This window comes from Ahaetulla prasina, chromosome 1 (genome assembly GCF_028640845.1).
Source record: "Ahaetulla prasina isolate Xishuangbanna chromosome 1, ASM2864084v1, whole genome shotgun sequence".
Classification (NCBI taxonomy): domain Eukaryota; kingdom Metazoa; phylum Chordata; class Lepidosauria; order Squamata; family Colubridae; genus Ahaetulla; species Ahaetulla prasina.
Window position 1 is genome coordinate 237,687,992 of NC_080539.1, and position 17,434 is coordinate 237,705,425.

Here is a 17,434-nt window from a genome sequence, read left to right on the forward strand (position 1 = left end):
GATGGGCAACGGCGATCCCCTCAGCCTGGAACAGCTGATAGGAGGTATTCCGGGAGGCAGATCCAACCGTCAATCAGCTGCTCATGCTAAATAAGGCTGTGCTGAAACTGACCATGTTGTTTGCTGTAAGGAAGCAAATTGCAAGGAGGCAGAGGCAGCTTTTTTGCCCTTGTTTTCCTTCCCAAAAGCTAGATGTGTCTTATACTTTGGAGTGCCTTATAGTCGAAAAAATACGGTAATTTGCAATAATTTATACATTAAAACACATGTACTGTGTCAAGGAATTGTACAGCAGTTGTCCAGATGAAGTTGGAGATACTAACACAAACCGGTAGACATACACACACACGAAAGTCTTTATCATCATCCAGAAGGAAAGAACATAAGATAGGAACACAGGAATATCATGAGATAAATTAATCAGTATACAGAACACAGAGAAGAAAAAAGTGGGGGGAGGGAAACTCCCCCTTTATACTTGCAGCAACCAATCATAGAGTAGATTGTCTCATGCATGAGTCAGCACTCTAACCAATCAACTACAACTGTGTGTTCTGGCCTATTGTACAATTGAAGTTTCCAGCTACTAAATTCAATATCCTAAAATCCTCCATTTGTGTAATCAAACATAAAGGATATTTTCAGATTTTGGAGAATGGAATACTCTACTCTGGTATACAACCCACTGAATCTAGTAAAGCAGAATATCTGTGTCAATCCTGAAATATAAGCATACAAACCCAATTCATAAAATAAATAAACACCGAGAGAGCTTCAAGCCATCACACAAAAACCTTTGAAGTAAGATGCCTATGTTAACTGTACAGTGCTAAAACAATTCATGCATCCACATTTTGTTTGATTCTTATGAACTTCCGCATTAACCAACATAAAATATCATCCACGCTTTTACTACACTTGTGCAGTTGGAATGAGTAGTCCCTTGAGAGATTACACAGAAAAACTCGTTGAAAAGAAGCTAGAATTCTATAAGGAAATAGAATTTTCTGCCCCAGTTGCATTCTAACCACTGAACCATTAGGGTCCAAATAACCAGTTGGTTATTTGGGCCCTAATAGTTCAGTGGTTAGAATGCAGAACTGTCAGCTAACTCTGACCATGGTCTGGAGTTCGATCCTGATGGGCTCAAGGTTGATTCAGCCTTCCATCCTTCTGAGGTTGGTAAAATGAGGACCCAGACTGTTGGGGGCAATATGCTGACATTGTAAATTGCCCAGAGAGTGCTGTAAAGCAGTATGGGACAGTGTATAAATCTAAGTGCTATTGCTATTGCTATTACTAGTTGGAATAATTTCAGTATTCAAATAGCTTAAGGGACTCACTGATGAAATTATGATCCTGACACATTAGGAGGAGGTAGCCCTCCTGACAGACTTAATAGAATAGGAGAGCAAATTGTTAGTAAATCAACACTGAGGGAATCATTATGAGACTTTTAACAAAACAAGAATAAACTTAATTGCCCTTGGCAAATCTCCAAAGTCGGCTCCATGGATGCTTGGAAACAAAAGGACTAAGGATGATTGATTGATTGACACTACCTGTGAGAGTTCTTCTTCTGGTCCGTGTTGATTCACAATCGGAAGTGCATGCTGTAAATTTAGACCAAGGAGTAAACATGCAGTCATCTTTGCAAGGCACTGAACAATCCTGGACAAGGGAAGGCATCGGTCCTGCCCACTTCAAGCATTCACTGGCATCTATTGAATGATTGCCTTCCAAAGTGCACGTCACAACTGCAGAAAATGAATGAATAAATACAGACAGAAATAAATGATTTGGAACTCCTTAGAGGCACAGGACGAGTTTAGAATCAAAGATCTAGGTCAGATGTGCTACCATCAAGGTTTCTTTTTAAGCAAATGAGATGTTAATAAAAAATGAACCTATATTAAGCTATTTTTGATGACAATAACTGTTATGTGGAATACTATACCCCCTTTTTTCAGAACTGTGTATTTCAAAGAAGATATTTTCTTTTTTTTCTTTACATATTCTAATATTGCTTATTCATGTCTCTAAATGTTTTTTAAGACTTGCAAAAAATTCCAAAATGAACATTTAGACCAGTTGTGACAATCATACTATTGTACTATAGAGGTCACCAACAAAAAACAAAGAAGAAAAAAGAAGAAAAAAGGAAGAGATTTATTGACTCTATAAACATCACTAAAGAATTACAGCTAGGATTAAAACACAAGAGAATGATTTCTTCATATAAATAGGAATTACAACGTTTTCAGGAGGCTTTTCTCTTTTCTGGAGAAGAGCTTTATCTATTAGGGATGCACAATGGATTATCTATGTTAACATAAAACACTTAGAGGGAAGATTAAGAATACAATCCTGCAAAGCAAAATCCTCCCCAGTGGACTGTTCCCATGCAAAGCAGCAGAAAGAATGATACAGTAATTAGAGAACCCTTAAGCAGCCAAAAATAGCAAATTCTATACATAAGAGGGAGATTTCTGTAGATGGACAGGAAAACAGGTAGTCTGGTAACCACAATTGTGATTGGCAACTTGGATCATTAAGCAAAGTGGTTGCTAAGTGTAACCTTGATTGTTCTTACCATCTCATTTCAGCTTTCCTTTGTTTTACATTTGCAAAGCTCATAAATGCATCAGTTGAACACAAAATTATCTTTTCATCCCGTTTGTGACTATGAAAATCACTATATGAGGCAGTATCCTACATGTACTAAGTATATATCCATAGTGAGTGATTGGATATGAGATGGGTGACAAATTCCATAATAAACAAACAAACAAACAAACAAATATTATTTTTCTCTTCAGGACAAAAGTCATTCAAATGTGTATGTATACATATATAAAAAATTTTTTAGAATTTTATATAAGTAAAGCAGTATAAAGAAAAAGAACTAGAAGCAGCAAAGTGCAAAAGTAAAACAGAAACATAAAGAACAAGAATCAGAAAAAATAAGTGACCCAAGAGACTTTTTTTACAGCAGTATGTTTTATTTAATCAATTATTTCAAAAGTATTTTATTAACGTAGCAATGCTTCAGATTAAACTGCCCCTTTAGTCAGTAGTGGGTTTCAAAACCCAGTGCTACTAATTCACTGTCGGTAGCATGCGAGCGCATGTGCTCACTTTGCGAGTCTGTGATGCTTCTGCGCATGCACAGATCATTTTTGATGATGTCTGGGTGGGTGGGTAGAGCCTCCTGTTGCTGCCACTACCGGTTTGCCTGAACCAACTGGGAGCAACCCACCACTGCCTTTAGTGAGATTGCATACCTAAGCTCTGGAGGCCTTGGGAAGGGAGAAGCCTGCAGGATCTGGAGGGAACTGTTGGTGACTTTTAAGTATACTGCTTGGAACAGTGGAAGGATACAACAAATTCATAGCCTCAGGTGAAGCCTATTTCAAAGACAATGGATTTTCCCAATCCACTTTCTTAAGCACATTTGGACAGAAGAATTTAAAGTGAAAAGAGACCTTCAAGCCATCTGGGTAAGTGTACTTTGAATCCATGGGAAGGATAATGGTAAAGAAAAAGAAAATAATTATAAGGATTTAAAAACAAAAAGCTTGCTGGGAGTTTGGGTTAGTTTAAAGTTTTAAAATGGAGTAAGGGGACAGTTTAATTTAGAGCGTTGCTACATTAACAAAGAATTTTGGAATTATTATTTACTTTATTCATTAAACATGAAACTCAGTCAATTGAACATTCAAAAATGCATCACAAATAGCATTGACTGGTACTAATGGTTGATACTGGTTGCTGTTAGCATCCTAGTTATCAACCAAGTACCTTCTTAAGATGTACAATGTTCCAAGTAGCACAGTTTTTTGCAGTTCTGCTGGTGTTATTGCAGGAAGCCGCAATTTGTTGATGTATCTTATAAAATTCTTGGACATAGTACCAAGTGCCCCGATGACAATGGGTATCTCTGTTACATGTTTCATCCATAATTGCATAGTTTCAATGGCAAGGTCACAATATTTCATGATTTTTTTCCCAGTTCTTTTTCTTCGACTCTGGCATCTCCTGGTCCCGTGATGTTAATAAATTGTATGTATGTATGTATGTATGTATGTATGTATGTATGTATGTATGTATGTATGTATATATGTATGTATGTATGTATGTATGTATGTATGTATGTATGTATGTATGTATGTATGTATGTATGTATGTATGTATGTATGTATGTATGTATGTATGTATGTATGTATGTATGTATGTATGTATGTATGTATGTATGTATGTATGTATGTATGTATGTATGTATGTATGTATGTATGTATGTATGTATGTATGTATGTATGTATGTATGTATGTATGTATGTATGTATGTATGTATGTATGTATGTATGTATGTATGTATGTATGTATGTATGTATGTATGTATGTATGTATGTATGTATGTATGTATGTATGTATGTATGTATGTATGTATGTATGTATGTATGTATGTATGTATGTATGTATGTATGTATGTATGTATGTATGTATGTATGTATGTATGTATGTATGTATGTATGTATGTATGTATGTATGTATGTATGTATGTATGTATGTATGTATGTATGTATGTATGTATGTATGTATGTATGTATGTATGTATGTATGTATGTATGTATGTATGTATGTATGTATGTATGTATGTATGTATGTATGTATGTATGTATGTATGTATGTATGTATGTATGTATGTATGTATGTATGTATGTATGTATGTATGTATGTATGTATGTATGTATGTATGTATGTATGTATGTATGTATGTATGTATGTATGTATGTATGTATGTATGTATGTATGTATGTATGTATGTATGTATGTATGTATGTATGTATGTATGTATGTATGTATGTATGTATGTATGTATGTATGTATGTATGTATGTATGTATGTATGTATGTATGTATGTATGTATGTATGTATGTATGTATGTATGTATGTATGTATGTATGTATGTATGTATGTATGTATGTATGTATGTATGTATGTATGTATGTATGTATGTATGTATGTATGTATGTATGTATGTATGTATGTATGTATGTATGTATGTATGTATGTATGTATGTATGTATGTATGTATGTATGTATGTATGTATGTATGTATGTATGTATGTATGTATGTATGTATGTATGTATGTATGTATGTATGTATACATATATAAAATTTTTTTAGAATTTTATATAAGTAAAGCAGTATAAAGAAAAAGAACTAGAAGCAGCAAAGTGCAAAAGTAAAACAGAAACATAAAGAACAAGAATCAGAAAAAATAAGTGACCCAAGAGACTTTTTTTACAGCAGTATGTTTTATTTAATCAATTATTTCAAAAGTATTTTATTAACCTAGCAATGCTTCAGATTAAACTGCCCCTTTAGTCAGTAGTGGGTTTCAAAACCCAGTGCTACCAATTCACTGTCGGTAGCATGCAAGCGCATGTGCTCACTTGGCGAGTCTGTGATGCTTCTGCGTGGGGTTCCTTCTTCTCAGACCCATAGTCAGCTCCATAGGCTCACCTCTACAAAACCTAGCCAAATTTCTCGCAAAACAACTACAGCCCTATGCAGAATCCATCGCCTCACACGTCCAAAACTCATTCCAGTTCATAGATATCATAAAGAAACAAAACTTACAGCCCAGCGACCTACTCGTGAGCTTTGATGTCATATCCCTCTTCACCCAAGTGCCAATCAAAGAAGCCTTGACAGCTATCCAAAACAAATATAACCCCCCCAAGCACATCCTAGATCTGACCAACCACTGCCTATCCAACACATACTTCATCTATAATGGACAAAAATACAAACAAATAGAAGGAGCACCCATGGGATCACCCCTCTCACCTGTCATTGCCAACCTCTACATGGAACACTTTGAAACCCAAGCTCTAGAAAAATCTGATCACAAACCCAAACTCTGGCTCAGATACGTAGACGACACCTTCATAATCTGGCCACACGGGAAAGAAAAACTTGACAACTTCCTCACACACCTCAATAGCCTACACCCCAAAATACAGTTCACCATGGAAACAGAAGTTAACAACCAATTTCCTTCCTAGATGTCTTAGTCTACAGAGAACCCAATGGCTCCCTAGGACACACCATCTACCAGAAGAAAACACACACAAACCGCTATCTGCACGCACTCTCACACCACCACCCAGCACAGATCAACTCCGTAGCCAAGACACTCATCTCCAGAACAAAACGCTTAGCTGACGAACAAAACCTAAAACCGAACTACACACTCTCACAAACGTACTAACATCCAATGGATTCCAGAGAAATAAGATTACCAAGCTAATCCAAAAGAACCCCCACTCAGACCCATAGTCAGCTCCATAGGCTCACCTCTACAAAACCTAGCCAAATTTATCGCCAAACAACTACAGCCCTATGCAGAATCCATCGCCTCACACGTCCAAAACTCACTCCAGTTCATAGAGATCATAAAGAAACAAAACTTACAGCCCAGCGACCTACTCGTGAGCTTTGATGTCATATCCCTCTTCACCCAAGTGCCAATCAAAGAAGCCTTGACAGCTATCCAAAACAAATATAACCCCCCCAAGCACATCCTAGATCTGACCAACCACTGCCTATCCAACACATACTTCATCTATTATTATTATTATTATTATTATTATTATTATTATTATTTAGCGTATGGTACTTGTTAGCTAGGGTTCACCAAAGTGGCTGGCTGCCCCTGTTAAAGGAATTTTTTCGGGTGCTGTTATCTTACCCGTGGGACGCCTGAATGCCAGTTGGCAATCGGGAGAGACTCCTTTCCTGTCCCTACATGGTTTATTTGGTCACGGGAATTGAGCCACCGAGCTGCCGACCTCAGTGGAGTGCAGGCTCAGCGTCTTACCACGTGAGCCACCATGGCCCCAAAGTTGTGCATAGAATAGGATACAGTTGAGTGACGAGAGTAGTGAAGAGAAGCACTTGAGATGCAGAACCTGTTTAACATAACATAACATCAGAGTTGGAAGGGACATTGGAGGCCTTCTAGTCCAACCCCCTGCCCAGGCAGGAAACCCTACACCATCTCAGTCAGATGGTTATCCAACATTTTCTTAAAAATTTCCAGTGTTGGAGCATTCACAACTTCTGAAGGCAAGTCGTTCCACTTGTTCTAACTGTCAGGAAATTTCTCCTTAGTTCTAAGTTGCTTCTTTCTTTGATCAGTTTCCACCCATTGCTTCTTGTTCTACCCTCAGGTGCTTTGGAGAACAGCCCGACTCCCTCTTCTTTGTGGCAGCCCCTGAGATATTGGAACACAGCTATCATGTCTCCCCTAGTCCTTCTTTTTATTAAACTAGACATACCCAGTTCCTGCAACCGTTCTTCATATGTTTTATCCTCCAGTCCCCTAATCATCTTTGTTGCTCTTCTCTGCACTCTTTCTAGAGTCTCAACATCTTTTTTACATCGTGGCGACCAAAACTGGATGCAATATTCCAAGTGTGGCCTTACCAAGGCATTATAAAGTGGTACTAACACTTCACGTGATCTTGATTCTATCCTCTGTTTATGCAGCCCAGAACTGTGTTGGCTTTTTAACAGCTGCTGCACACTGCTGGCTCATATCTAAATGGTTATCCACTAGGACTCCAAGATCCCTCTCACAGGTACTACTATTGAGCAAGGTACCACATATACGGTACTGGTGCATTTTGTTTTTTGGCCTAAATGTAGAACCTTACTTTTTCACTGTTGAATTTCATTTTGTTAGATAGCGCCCAATGTTCAAGTCTGTCAAGATCTTTCTGTAACTTGAGCCTATCTTCTGGAGTGTTGGCTATTCCTGCCAGCTTGGTGTCATCTGCAAATTTGATGAGTTCCCCATCTATCCCTCGTCCAAGTCATTGATGAAGATGTTGAAGAGTACTGGGCCTAAAACAGACCCCACCACCTACCTAGAAAAACCACTAGATCCAAAATAAAAGCCTCCCCATCAGCGAAGAAATCCAACAAAGAATCATTCCCAGAGAGAAATCATCCAGATGCCCTAAGCTCTATGGCCTCCCAAGATACACAAAGAAGGAACCCCCACTCAGACCCATAGTCAGCTCCATAGGCTCACCTCTACAAAACCTAGCCAAATTTCGCCAAACAACTACAGCCCTATGCAGAATCCATCGCCTCACATGTAAAAACTCATTCCAGTTCATAGAGATCATAAAGAAACAAAACTTACAGCCCAGCGACCTACTCGTGAGCTTTGATGTCATATCCTCTTCACCCAAGTGCCAATCAAAGAAGCCTTGACAGCTATCCAAAACAAATATAACCCCCCCAAGCACATCCTAGATCTGACCAACCACTGCCTATCCAACACATACTTCATCTATAATGGACAAAAATACAAACAAATAGAAGGAGCACCCATGGGATCACCCCTCTCACCTGTCATTGCCAACCTCTACATGGAACACTTTGAAACCCAAGCTCTAGAAAAATCTGATCACAAACCCAAACTCTGGCTCAGATATGTAGACGACACCTTCATAATCTGGCCACACGGGAAAGAAAAACTTGACAACTTCCTCACACACCTCAATAGCCTACACCCCAAAATACAGTTCACCATGGAAACAGAAGTTAACAATCAACTTCCTTCCTAGATGTCTTAGTCTACAGAAACCCAATGGCTCCTAGGACACACCATCTACCAGAAGAAAACACACACAAACCGCTATCTGCATGCACTCACACCACCACCCAGCACAGATCAACTCCGTAGCCAAGACACTCATCTCTAGAACAAAATGCTTAGCTGATGAACAACACCTAAAACCGAACTAGACACTCTCACTAACGTACTAACATCCAATGGATTCCAGAGAAATAAGATTACCAAACTAATCCAAAAGAACCCCCACTAAAATCCAAGACAGAGAACAAGAAAATGGCACAGCCCTCCTCCCATATATAAAGGCACCACAGACAGAATCAGCAAGATCCTCCACAAACACAACATCAAGACAGCATTCTGCACAAACCAAAAATATCCACCATCCTAAGAAACCCCAAAGACAAAATTGAGTTAGAAAATCAAGGAGTATATGAAATCCCATGCACCGCCTGCCCCACCACATACATTGGACAAACCAACAGAAGAATAAGTGCACGATTGAAGAACACAAGAACTCATTCAAAAAGAGGAACCAACTTCTTCCCTGGTCCAACACTTTAAAGTCACAGGACACGATATTGACTTTAAAAGACCAGAACTATCGCCAAAACTGAACACTTTAACAACAGAATAATCAGAGAAGCCATTGAGATAGAAAAACGCCCACACAGCATGAACAAACGAGATGATACCTCCCGCCTACCAGCCATTTGGAAACCTGCCCTTATTGACAAACGTGTCCCTAACACGAGGAATGACACCAGACCCACACTCACGAGGTCCACACAGGATGTCACCACCACACATCCACCCAGAAAGCAGACCCAAACCCACACTGATCAGGAAGCACGACCAAGGACCAGAAGCCAGACCGCAGCTGCAACATTAGCCATTTCAAACCCCTCCAATCCATACATGCAGCAGACTGACACCCACTATGAAGATATAGCACCACCACAAAGCCAAACAACAGCTATGCAGCTCACCAGCTCAAATCCCCCTGCAACACAGACTAAATTGAGCACAACCAAGCCCCTACCCAAACAGGACACACCCCCAGCCAATCAGAGCACAAAAAAACCTCCATCCAATCAGAACACAGCCAAGCTCCCACCCAATCAGTTCAAACTCCCACTAGCAGTTAAAAGGAAGAAACAGCTGCGATCACACATTGCTCCCAGAAGCACGAAGCTGAAGCCTGAAGATGACGAATGAGGCTTCGTCGAAACGTTGCCAAGACACTTCCAATTTTACGCGGGAGAAAACCCGAATAACCAAAGATCTACATACAAACACCCGCGAAAACCTCAGAAAACAAATATATATATATATATATATATTTGAAAAAAATCTTAACAGCCACAACTGCAAGAAATATACTGTGCTCCTGATTTGACTCATCCTTAGAAGATAGGAAAGAGGAGGATCAAGACTAGAAATTACATATAGACAGTTCCAACCCTAACAATGCTAGAAAGGAGTTTTTAGGATTCATTATTACCAATATATGTCGGCTGGCGGCCCCCAGGGGAAGATCCTTCTCTGTGGGGGCTCCTACCCTCTGGAACGAACTTTCCCCTGGTTTGCGCCAAATACCTGATCTTCAGACCTTTCGCCGCGAGTTGAAAACGTATTTATTTACTCACGCGGGGCTGGCCTAAGTTTTTTTGTTAAATTTTTAAATTTCTAAATTTTAGATGAATTTTAATGGGTTTTTAGTTTTTAAATGTTTTATAATTCCGGCCAATTGTATAATAAGTTTTTTAATTTGTTCTTAATTGTATATTGTTACTGTTTTATTTTTGGCTGTAAACTGCCCTGAGTCCTTCGGGAGAAGGGCGGTATAGAAATCTAATAAATAATAATAATAATAATAATAATAATAATAATAATAATAATAATAATAATAATAATAATAATAATAATAATAATAATAATAATATCAGTCATTTAGTTCTTCAAAAAGAATCATATCACATCTAGCTAATAGAAGACTGACATTTCTGTGTGAAGATGAGAAAGTATAGGCAGAGTACCCAGCCAGCTGCCCAAAGGATCCTCTGGGTTTGGCACAGTTGGCGACATGTGGTAGCAGCCTGGTGATGGGAAAGCAGGACTGACCCATGTCAGATGAGCTGAGTCAGGGGCTGATTTCAACTAGTAAGTCACAGCTAGAACTAACCAAGCATATTCTCAACAATTCAAGAGCTTCTAACAGGTACATCATCATCATCATCAGTGGTGGTATTCAGCCGGTTCTATCCGGTTCTGGCGAACTGGTAGTGGCAGCTGCGGGAGGCTCTGCCCACCTGCCCTGACATCATCACGTCCTGTTTTTGATGCCCTGCGCATGTGCAGAAGGCCCATGCTCACATCTGCAAACTGGTAGCAAAAGTAAGTGAATACCATCATCATCATCATTATCATCATTAATCGGCTAACAAAAGGATTCCACTGATTGATGTGTCACTGAGAACAACTATTCCATAACACTTTTGTGCCTCTGTTGCCCTCTGCCCATCTGTTGTAGCAGGAGACCCAGTTTCTGTGTGTCCCTTCTTTCCAGTAGCAATAACACTGATTATCTTCTTGGTTTGTCTTGCCTGCATGCAATGGCTTACAACTTGTTGTAATCTAGGTCTTTCAATATAAGCCAACCATGCATGTCGTGCCCTATGCTACACACCTGCTGCACTTTCTTGGAAACTTTAATCCTGGATTGACTCAGGCAGTAAGTACTGCTTTGCCCTCTGAACTCGATTTCCTTTGAACTTGGACTTATTTATGATTGTATGTTGCCCAAAATCATTTATGATTTGGGAAGTTTATAAATTTGATAGATAATAAATGTGACATTTCATACACATGAAGATGTATTTAAACTGGTCAAAATAATATTCTATTTCTTTTGTGAATTTCCTTTCTACTGGGGATCACTTTCTATATAAATTATATTCATGGTAATTCAAGAAGTATTTATATAGCTGTTCACTTTAATGAAAATAATGTACAAAAGTAAAAATAGGTAATAGTTTCAAGGATTAAATACTGTTTCCAAATAAGTGTATTTAAGTTTATACTACCTTATTTACTAAATCACGCTGATTTGATTAATTGATTTCAATCTTCTATTTTTTTTGCCAAAAGGAGTTAAACATTTGATGCTTTTATTAAATCTATAATTTCACAGACTAGGAGAATTTTCAAGTTGATGAATTCTGACAGAGAAGTTATGACTGTACAGTATATCTTTTCAAACTTTATAATTGAACTCCTATGATCCAGTTCAGCTCTAAAGACCGGTATTTAGTTCAACAAAGCTATGGAATGATGTGATAATTGAACTGAAAGTCTACCTCACTTTCAATAAGCTGGCTATATCATTAGAAACATTACTGATTAATCTAGACTTTTACAACAAAGGTATTTCTACTGCCTTGACAAACTGAATTAAATTGAAACACAAAACAAGGGGGAAAAAGAATAGTATTTAACCCACTAATAATGTTTTGGAAATGTAAAAACATAAGCCACAAAGCAAAAATATTTGCATCAGTGCCTAATCAATGTAGAAAAATAGCATCCTCAAAATACTGGAGATCTACCATTATGTGGTTAGTTCTCCAGTTGCACTCTTAATGGAGCCTGCCTATTACAGTCGAAAGTTGGGACAGCCGTTAAATAAACTCACTTAATGACCACCCAACAGGGGTCGCAGTGTGGCTCAGGCTGTAAGATAGCCTGTTATTAAACACAGCTGCCTGCAATTACTGCAGGCTCGAGTCCCACCAGGCCCAAGGTTGACTCAGCCTTCCATCCTTTATAAGGTAGGTAAAATGAGGACCCAGATTGTTGGGGGGGCAATAAGTTGACTTTGTATATAAATATACAAATAGAATGAGACTATTGCCTTACACAATGTAAGCCGCCCTGAGTCTTCGGAGAAGGGCGGGATATAAATGTAAAAAAACAAAACAAAAAAAAACAATTCATGTAATCATTAAATGAATGTGGTAAGTGGAGCCTGGAATATCTCAGGTGTGGGGCGTGGGGGAGATCCTGGGTGGCACAGTGCAGGTGCAAGTCCACCTAAGGATGTAAGTGGATCACAAGCTTCCTAACAAACAGGAAGCAACAGGTGAAGCTAAGCAAGATCACATCAAATACCTGTACAATTAGCACAGGGGCCCCCCAAGGCTGTGTGCTCTCTCCACTTCTCTTCTCTCTGTATACCAATGACTGCATCTCCAATGATCCATTTGTTAAGCTACTGAAGTTCGCAGATGACACAACAGTGATTGGTCTCATTCGAGACAATGACGAATCCGCATATAGACGAGAGGTCGAACGACTAGCCTTGTGGTGCAACCAAAACAATCTGGAACTGAACACACACAAAACCGTAGAAATGGTGGTAGACTTTAGGAAAAACCCTTCCATACTTCCACCTCTCACAATACTTGACAACACAGTATCAACAGTAGAAACCTTCAAATTTCTGGGTTCTATCATATCGCAAGATCTCAAATGGACAGCTAACATCAAAAACATCATTAAAAAAGGACAACAAAGAATGTTCTTTCTGCGCCAACTCAGTAAGCTCAAACTGCCCAAGGAGCTGCTGATCCAATTCTACAGAGGAATTATTGAGTCTGTCATTTGCACCTCTATAACTGTCTGGTTCGGTTCTGCAACCCAACAAGAAAACACAGACTTCAGAGGATAATTAGAACTGCAGAAAAAATAATTGCTACCAACTTGCCTTCCATTGAGGACCTGTATACTGCACGAATCAAGAAGAGGGCCGTGAAAATATTTGCAGATCCCTCGCATCCTGGACATAAACTGTTTCAACTCTTACCCTCAAAACGACACTATAGAGCACTGCACACCAGAACAACTAGACACAAGAACAGTTTTTTCCCGAAGGCCATCACTCTGCTAAACAAATAATTCCCTCAACACTGTCACTATTTACTGAATCTGCACTACTATTAATCGTTTCATAGTTCCCATCACCAATCTCTTTCCACTTATGACTGTATGACTATAACTTGTTGCTGGCAATCCTTATGATTTATATTGCTATATTGATCATCAATTGTGTTGTAAATGTTGTACCTTGATGAACGTATCTTTTCTTTTATGTACACTGAGAGCATATGCACCAAGACAAATTCCTTGTGTGTCCAATCACACTTGGCCAATAAAAAATTCTATTCTATTCTATTCTATATTGGGCCTTCCAAGCTTGCCCCACCCGATAAGATATGCCATGCATATGTAAAATGGTTGATACTGATTTAAAATTATCAAGAAGCACAGTAATAACTTGGATTTGATCTTTTGTAAGCCAGAACTCACTTTATTGTCCTTATTGGAAAGCACACATGCTAGCATATGAAAAGGATGATTCTTTATCATTTGACAGTTATTCTCTAGCTTTTATCTGCATAATCATAACTATAATTAGCACAAAACTCTCTAAAATATGTATATACATCTACATTATGATCTTTTAAATGATTTCAAAAAAACAAGTTTTAGAAAATATAAAGACTGCTATGTTTTTGAATTTGATCTCCCAAATCAGAATGTTTTAATATTTCAGGCTACAAAAGGTATTTTTTCCCAACTTACTGACTTACATCTATGCAAACTTTTGAAAAGACTAACATCACTTGCTAAAATAAATTAAACAATCAACTGGTAATTGCCTGTTAGGGCAATTTAATTGACTCATAAGCACCATATGTGAATCAGCATGGAATCTCAATTATAGATATAGTTATGAAAACAAGCGAACCAGTTTTGCATGCTATAAGCCCAGAGACTAATGAATTCCTTGATGTCCATCAAGGAGGGGCAGGGAATAAAATATGTAAACCCAAATAATAAGACTGCAGAGTGACTGCTACAAATCCAGTAAAGTAGGTCAGTAAGTGTTTTACATTACAATGACATTAGTACTTTAACTTGTTTACTACGAGTCTTCTAACTGATTTTGTGACCAAGATTGCTAAAGAAAGGACATGGTTTGCCACATCTTGATGATCACTTTTATAAAGTTGCCCATGATAGAATCAATTCTAGATTCCATACATTGGCCAGCCTCTGGATCCTGTGATATGTGGTAGTGTCCTACATTTTTAACATTGGTAAAATGAGTGGAAACAGTTTGTGCTTTCTTTCGTTTCTGGAAACGACTTTAAATGTTCATATGATATCAAACATATCATCATATATGTATGATACAACCATAATACATGTGAACTATCTCATTGCTGTAAGGACAAGGTAGTTACACACATTGCTTAAAGAAACCAGCCAATTTTCAGAAAAACAAAATAATATCTTCCTCCCTAAATTTATACTTCTGGAACTTCATTGCCCACTGACTAATGGATCAATTTGGGGTTGTTGTTTTTTTGTCTAGAATAAAGAGTACAAAATTGCCAAGGAGGAGGATACATGAGGGATAAGCACAAAGTTAATGAAAGCGATAAAGGGAACATTGGTAACTCTGTCAAAGAAAAGAGTGAAGTCATGAACTATTCTTATACGAAGCAGAACAAATCAGACAAAAAGGTGTTAGTAGAAGAGGAAAAAAAAGAGCTTTGAGAAAAGAGCTCAAATATATTTCGCAGCAAATTTAAAATATTTAGTTGCATCTAAAGAAAGGAAATCATTATATTATCTAATTATATTCTCTACAAATCTGATTCTACCCTTAGCTTAGCTATAGATGTTGTGAAGTAAATCAATTATTTCTCAGCAAGCTTACAGAACATTCAAAACACAGACTGGTAGCAAACGTGTGGTGCCTGATCTGATATCAGCTCTTTAATTCTACCCCCTTGTTAATGCTCTATGATAAGAAGCTAATAGGCATGAGCTTGATGCTGGTGGCCAGGCTTCCTGATATTGCTTGCAACCATTTCTCCCCCTTTGGGTGCACCAAGTGATGCTAAAGCAAGTGTCTTGAAGTCAATACTACGATCACTGTCTTCCTTGTGTCAGCATCGAAGATGTAAACAGTATTATGGAGAAGAGCTATTGCTACCAGATTTCCATGCTTCAAAGAAGGGTTTTTTGAGGGGGGGGGGACAGAGAAGGAGAGGAAAAGGAGGAGACAGGCAATGGATGGGGCATTCAAGAAGCTCTCTCCTCTGTAACTCCCTATAAACTATACAAGCTATAAACAATGAAGCTACTGCTCTTACTAAGTCCCACATGTCTTGAGTTGTACAGAGATCTAGATTCAGACATCTGTTTCAGCAAAGTAATGTCTCAGGCTTTCCTTCCTTCCTTCCTTCCTTCCTTCCTTCCTTCCTTCCTTCTTTCCTGCCTGCCTGCCTGCCTGCCTGCCTTCATATCTATCTATCTATCTATCTATCTATCTATCTATCTATCTATCTATCTATCTATCTATCTATCTATCTATCTATCTATCTTTTTCAATATGCAGGGCAGAACTATAATCTGGCATTCAGTTCTAATGTTTAACTCATTTTTGCATCAAATGGAGATTTCACACATCTGGAAATAATTCTATAGTGGAACCAAATGGATTTAATGGATTTTGTAGTCCAGGATGCTTAAAGGTAAAGGTAAAGGTTCCCCTCGCACATAAGTGCTAGTCATTCCCGACTCTGGGGGCAGTGCTCATCTCCGTTTCAAAGCCGAAGAGCCAATGCTGTCCGAAGACGTCTCCATGGTCATGTGGCCGGCATGACTAAATGCCAAAGGACACGGAATGCTGTTACCTTCCCTCCAAAGGTGGTCCCTATTTTTCTACTTGCATTTTTTACATGCTTTCGAACTGCTAAGTTGGCAGAAGCTGGGACAAGTAACGGAAGCTCACCCCCTTACATGGCACTAGGGATTCGTACCGCTGAACTGCCGACCTTTTGATCGACAAGCTCAGCATTTCAGCCACTGAGCCACCGCGTCCCTCACCAGGATGCTTAAGAAATAATTTCAAATAATTTTATTATATTTCTAGCTGTTTCAAATAAGGCATTTTTTCAGAGTTTGCTTTCACAGATGCCACAAACTGAACTGAATAAAAATTTCCTGTGGATTTTTGTAGAATTATATTGTACTCTCTGGGCCACATTCTGACTAACACCAAAGAAGTGAATAATGCTGAAGGAAGCAATTTATGTATATATGAGTTCTTGCAAGAAGAATAACTGCATGCTTTTGATTTCTTACTCCTCCTTTCTTTTTGAAAATTACTGGGCATTTTCAGAAGCCAAACAATTATTCCTGTAGCTGCCGTAGAAAGAAATCATTAACTCTTATGTTAAGAATACTTGTCGTATTCTCTCTCTTAAATATGGCCTGTTCCACAACGGTACTCAGACAATCAGAAGGGCAAATTCAGCTACTAGAAGGAGTTCCTAAGAATGACTGCGAATATATATATTTTTTAAAAAACCCTGAGAGTAAATTGCATAGCTTTAGCAAAGAAAAGAAATCATTTAGAATAAGAATCCATAGGTGGAAGAAAAAGAAGAGGAAAAAAAGCTAATTGCTGTAGTTTCTTTTAGTCACATAAAAAAGTCCTTCATGTGCAACACAACTAGAATTTTGGGGAAGAAATTGTGTGATGGGGCTCAAGCCTCCGTCAGTAGGATAAGTCTATGAAACTAAACCAGAATGAAACCAAATTTCCTGGGGTGGAAAAAAAATGATCAATTTAAAAATGGATCAAATCAAGCAGGGGGTTGTAGAGAAATATAGTCCAAGAAAAAGGTACCACAAAATTC

The 17,434-nt window shown here is 38.3% G+C and overlaps 1 protein-coding gene across 1 annotated transcript in view; it reads right to left on the reverse strand.

Moving 5' to 3' along the window:
• Positions 1-17,434, reverse strand: part of THSD7B (thrombospondin type 1 domain containing 7B) — a 376,479-nt gene that overhangs the window by 176,481 nt on the left and 182,564 nt on the right. Inside the window, exon 12 of the mRNA XM_058193966.1 lies at positions 1,563-1,757. Within this exon, the coding sequence (XP_058049949.1) occupies positions 1,563-1,757 (195 nt within the window). The remainder of the gene's footprint in view (positions 1-1,562; positions 1,758-17,434) is intronic.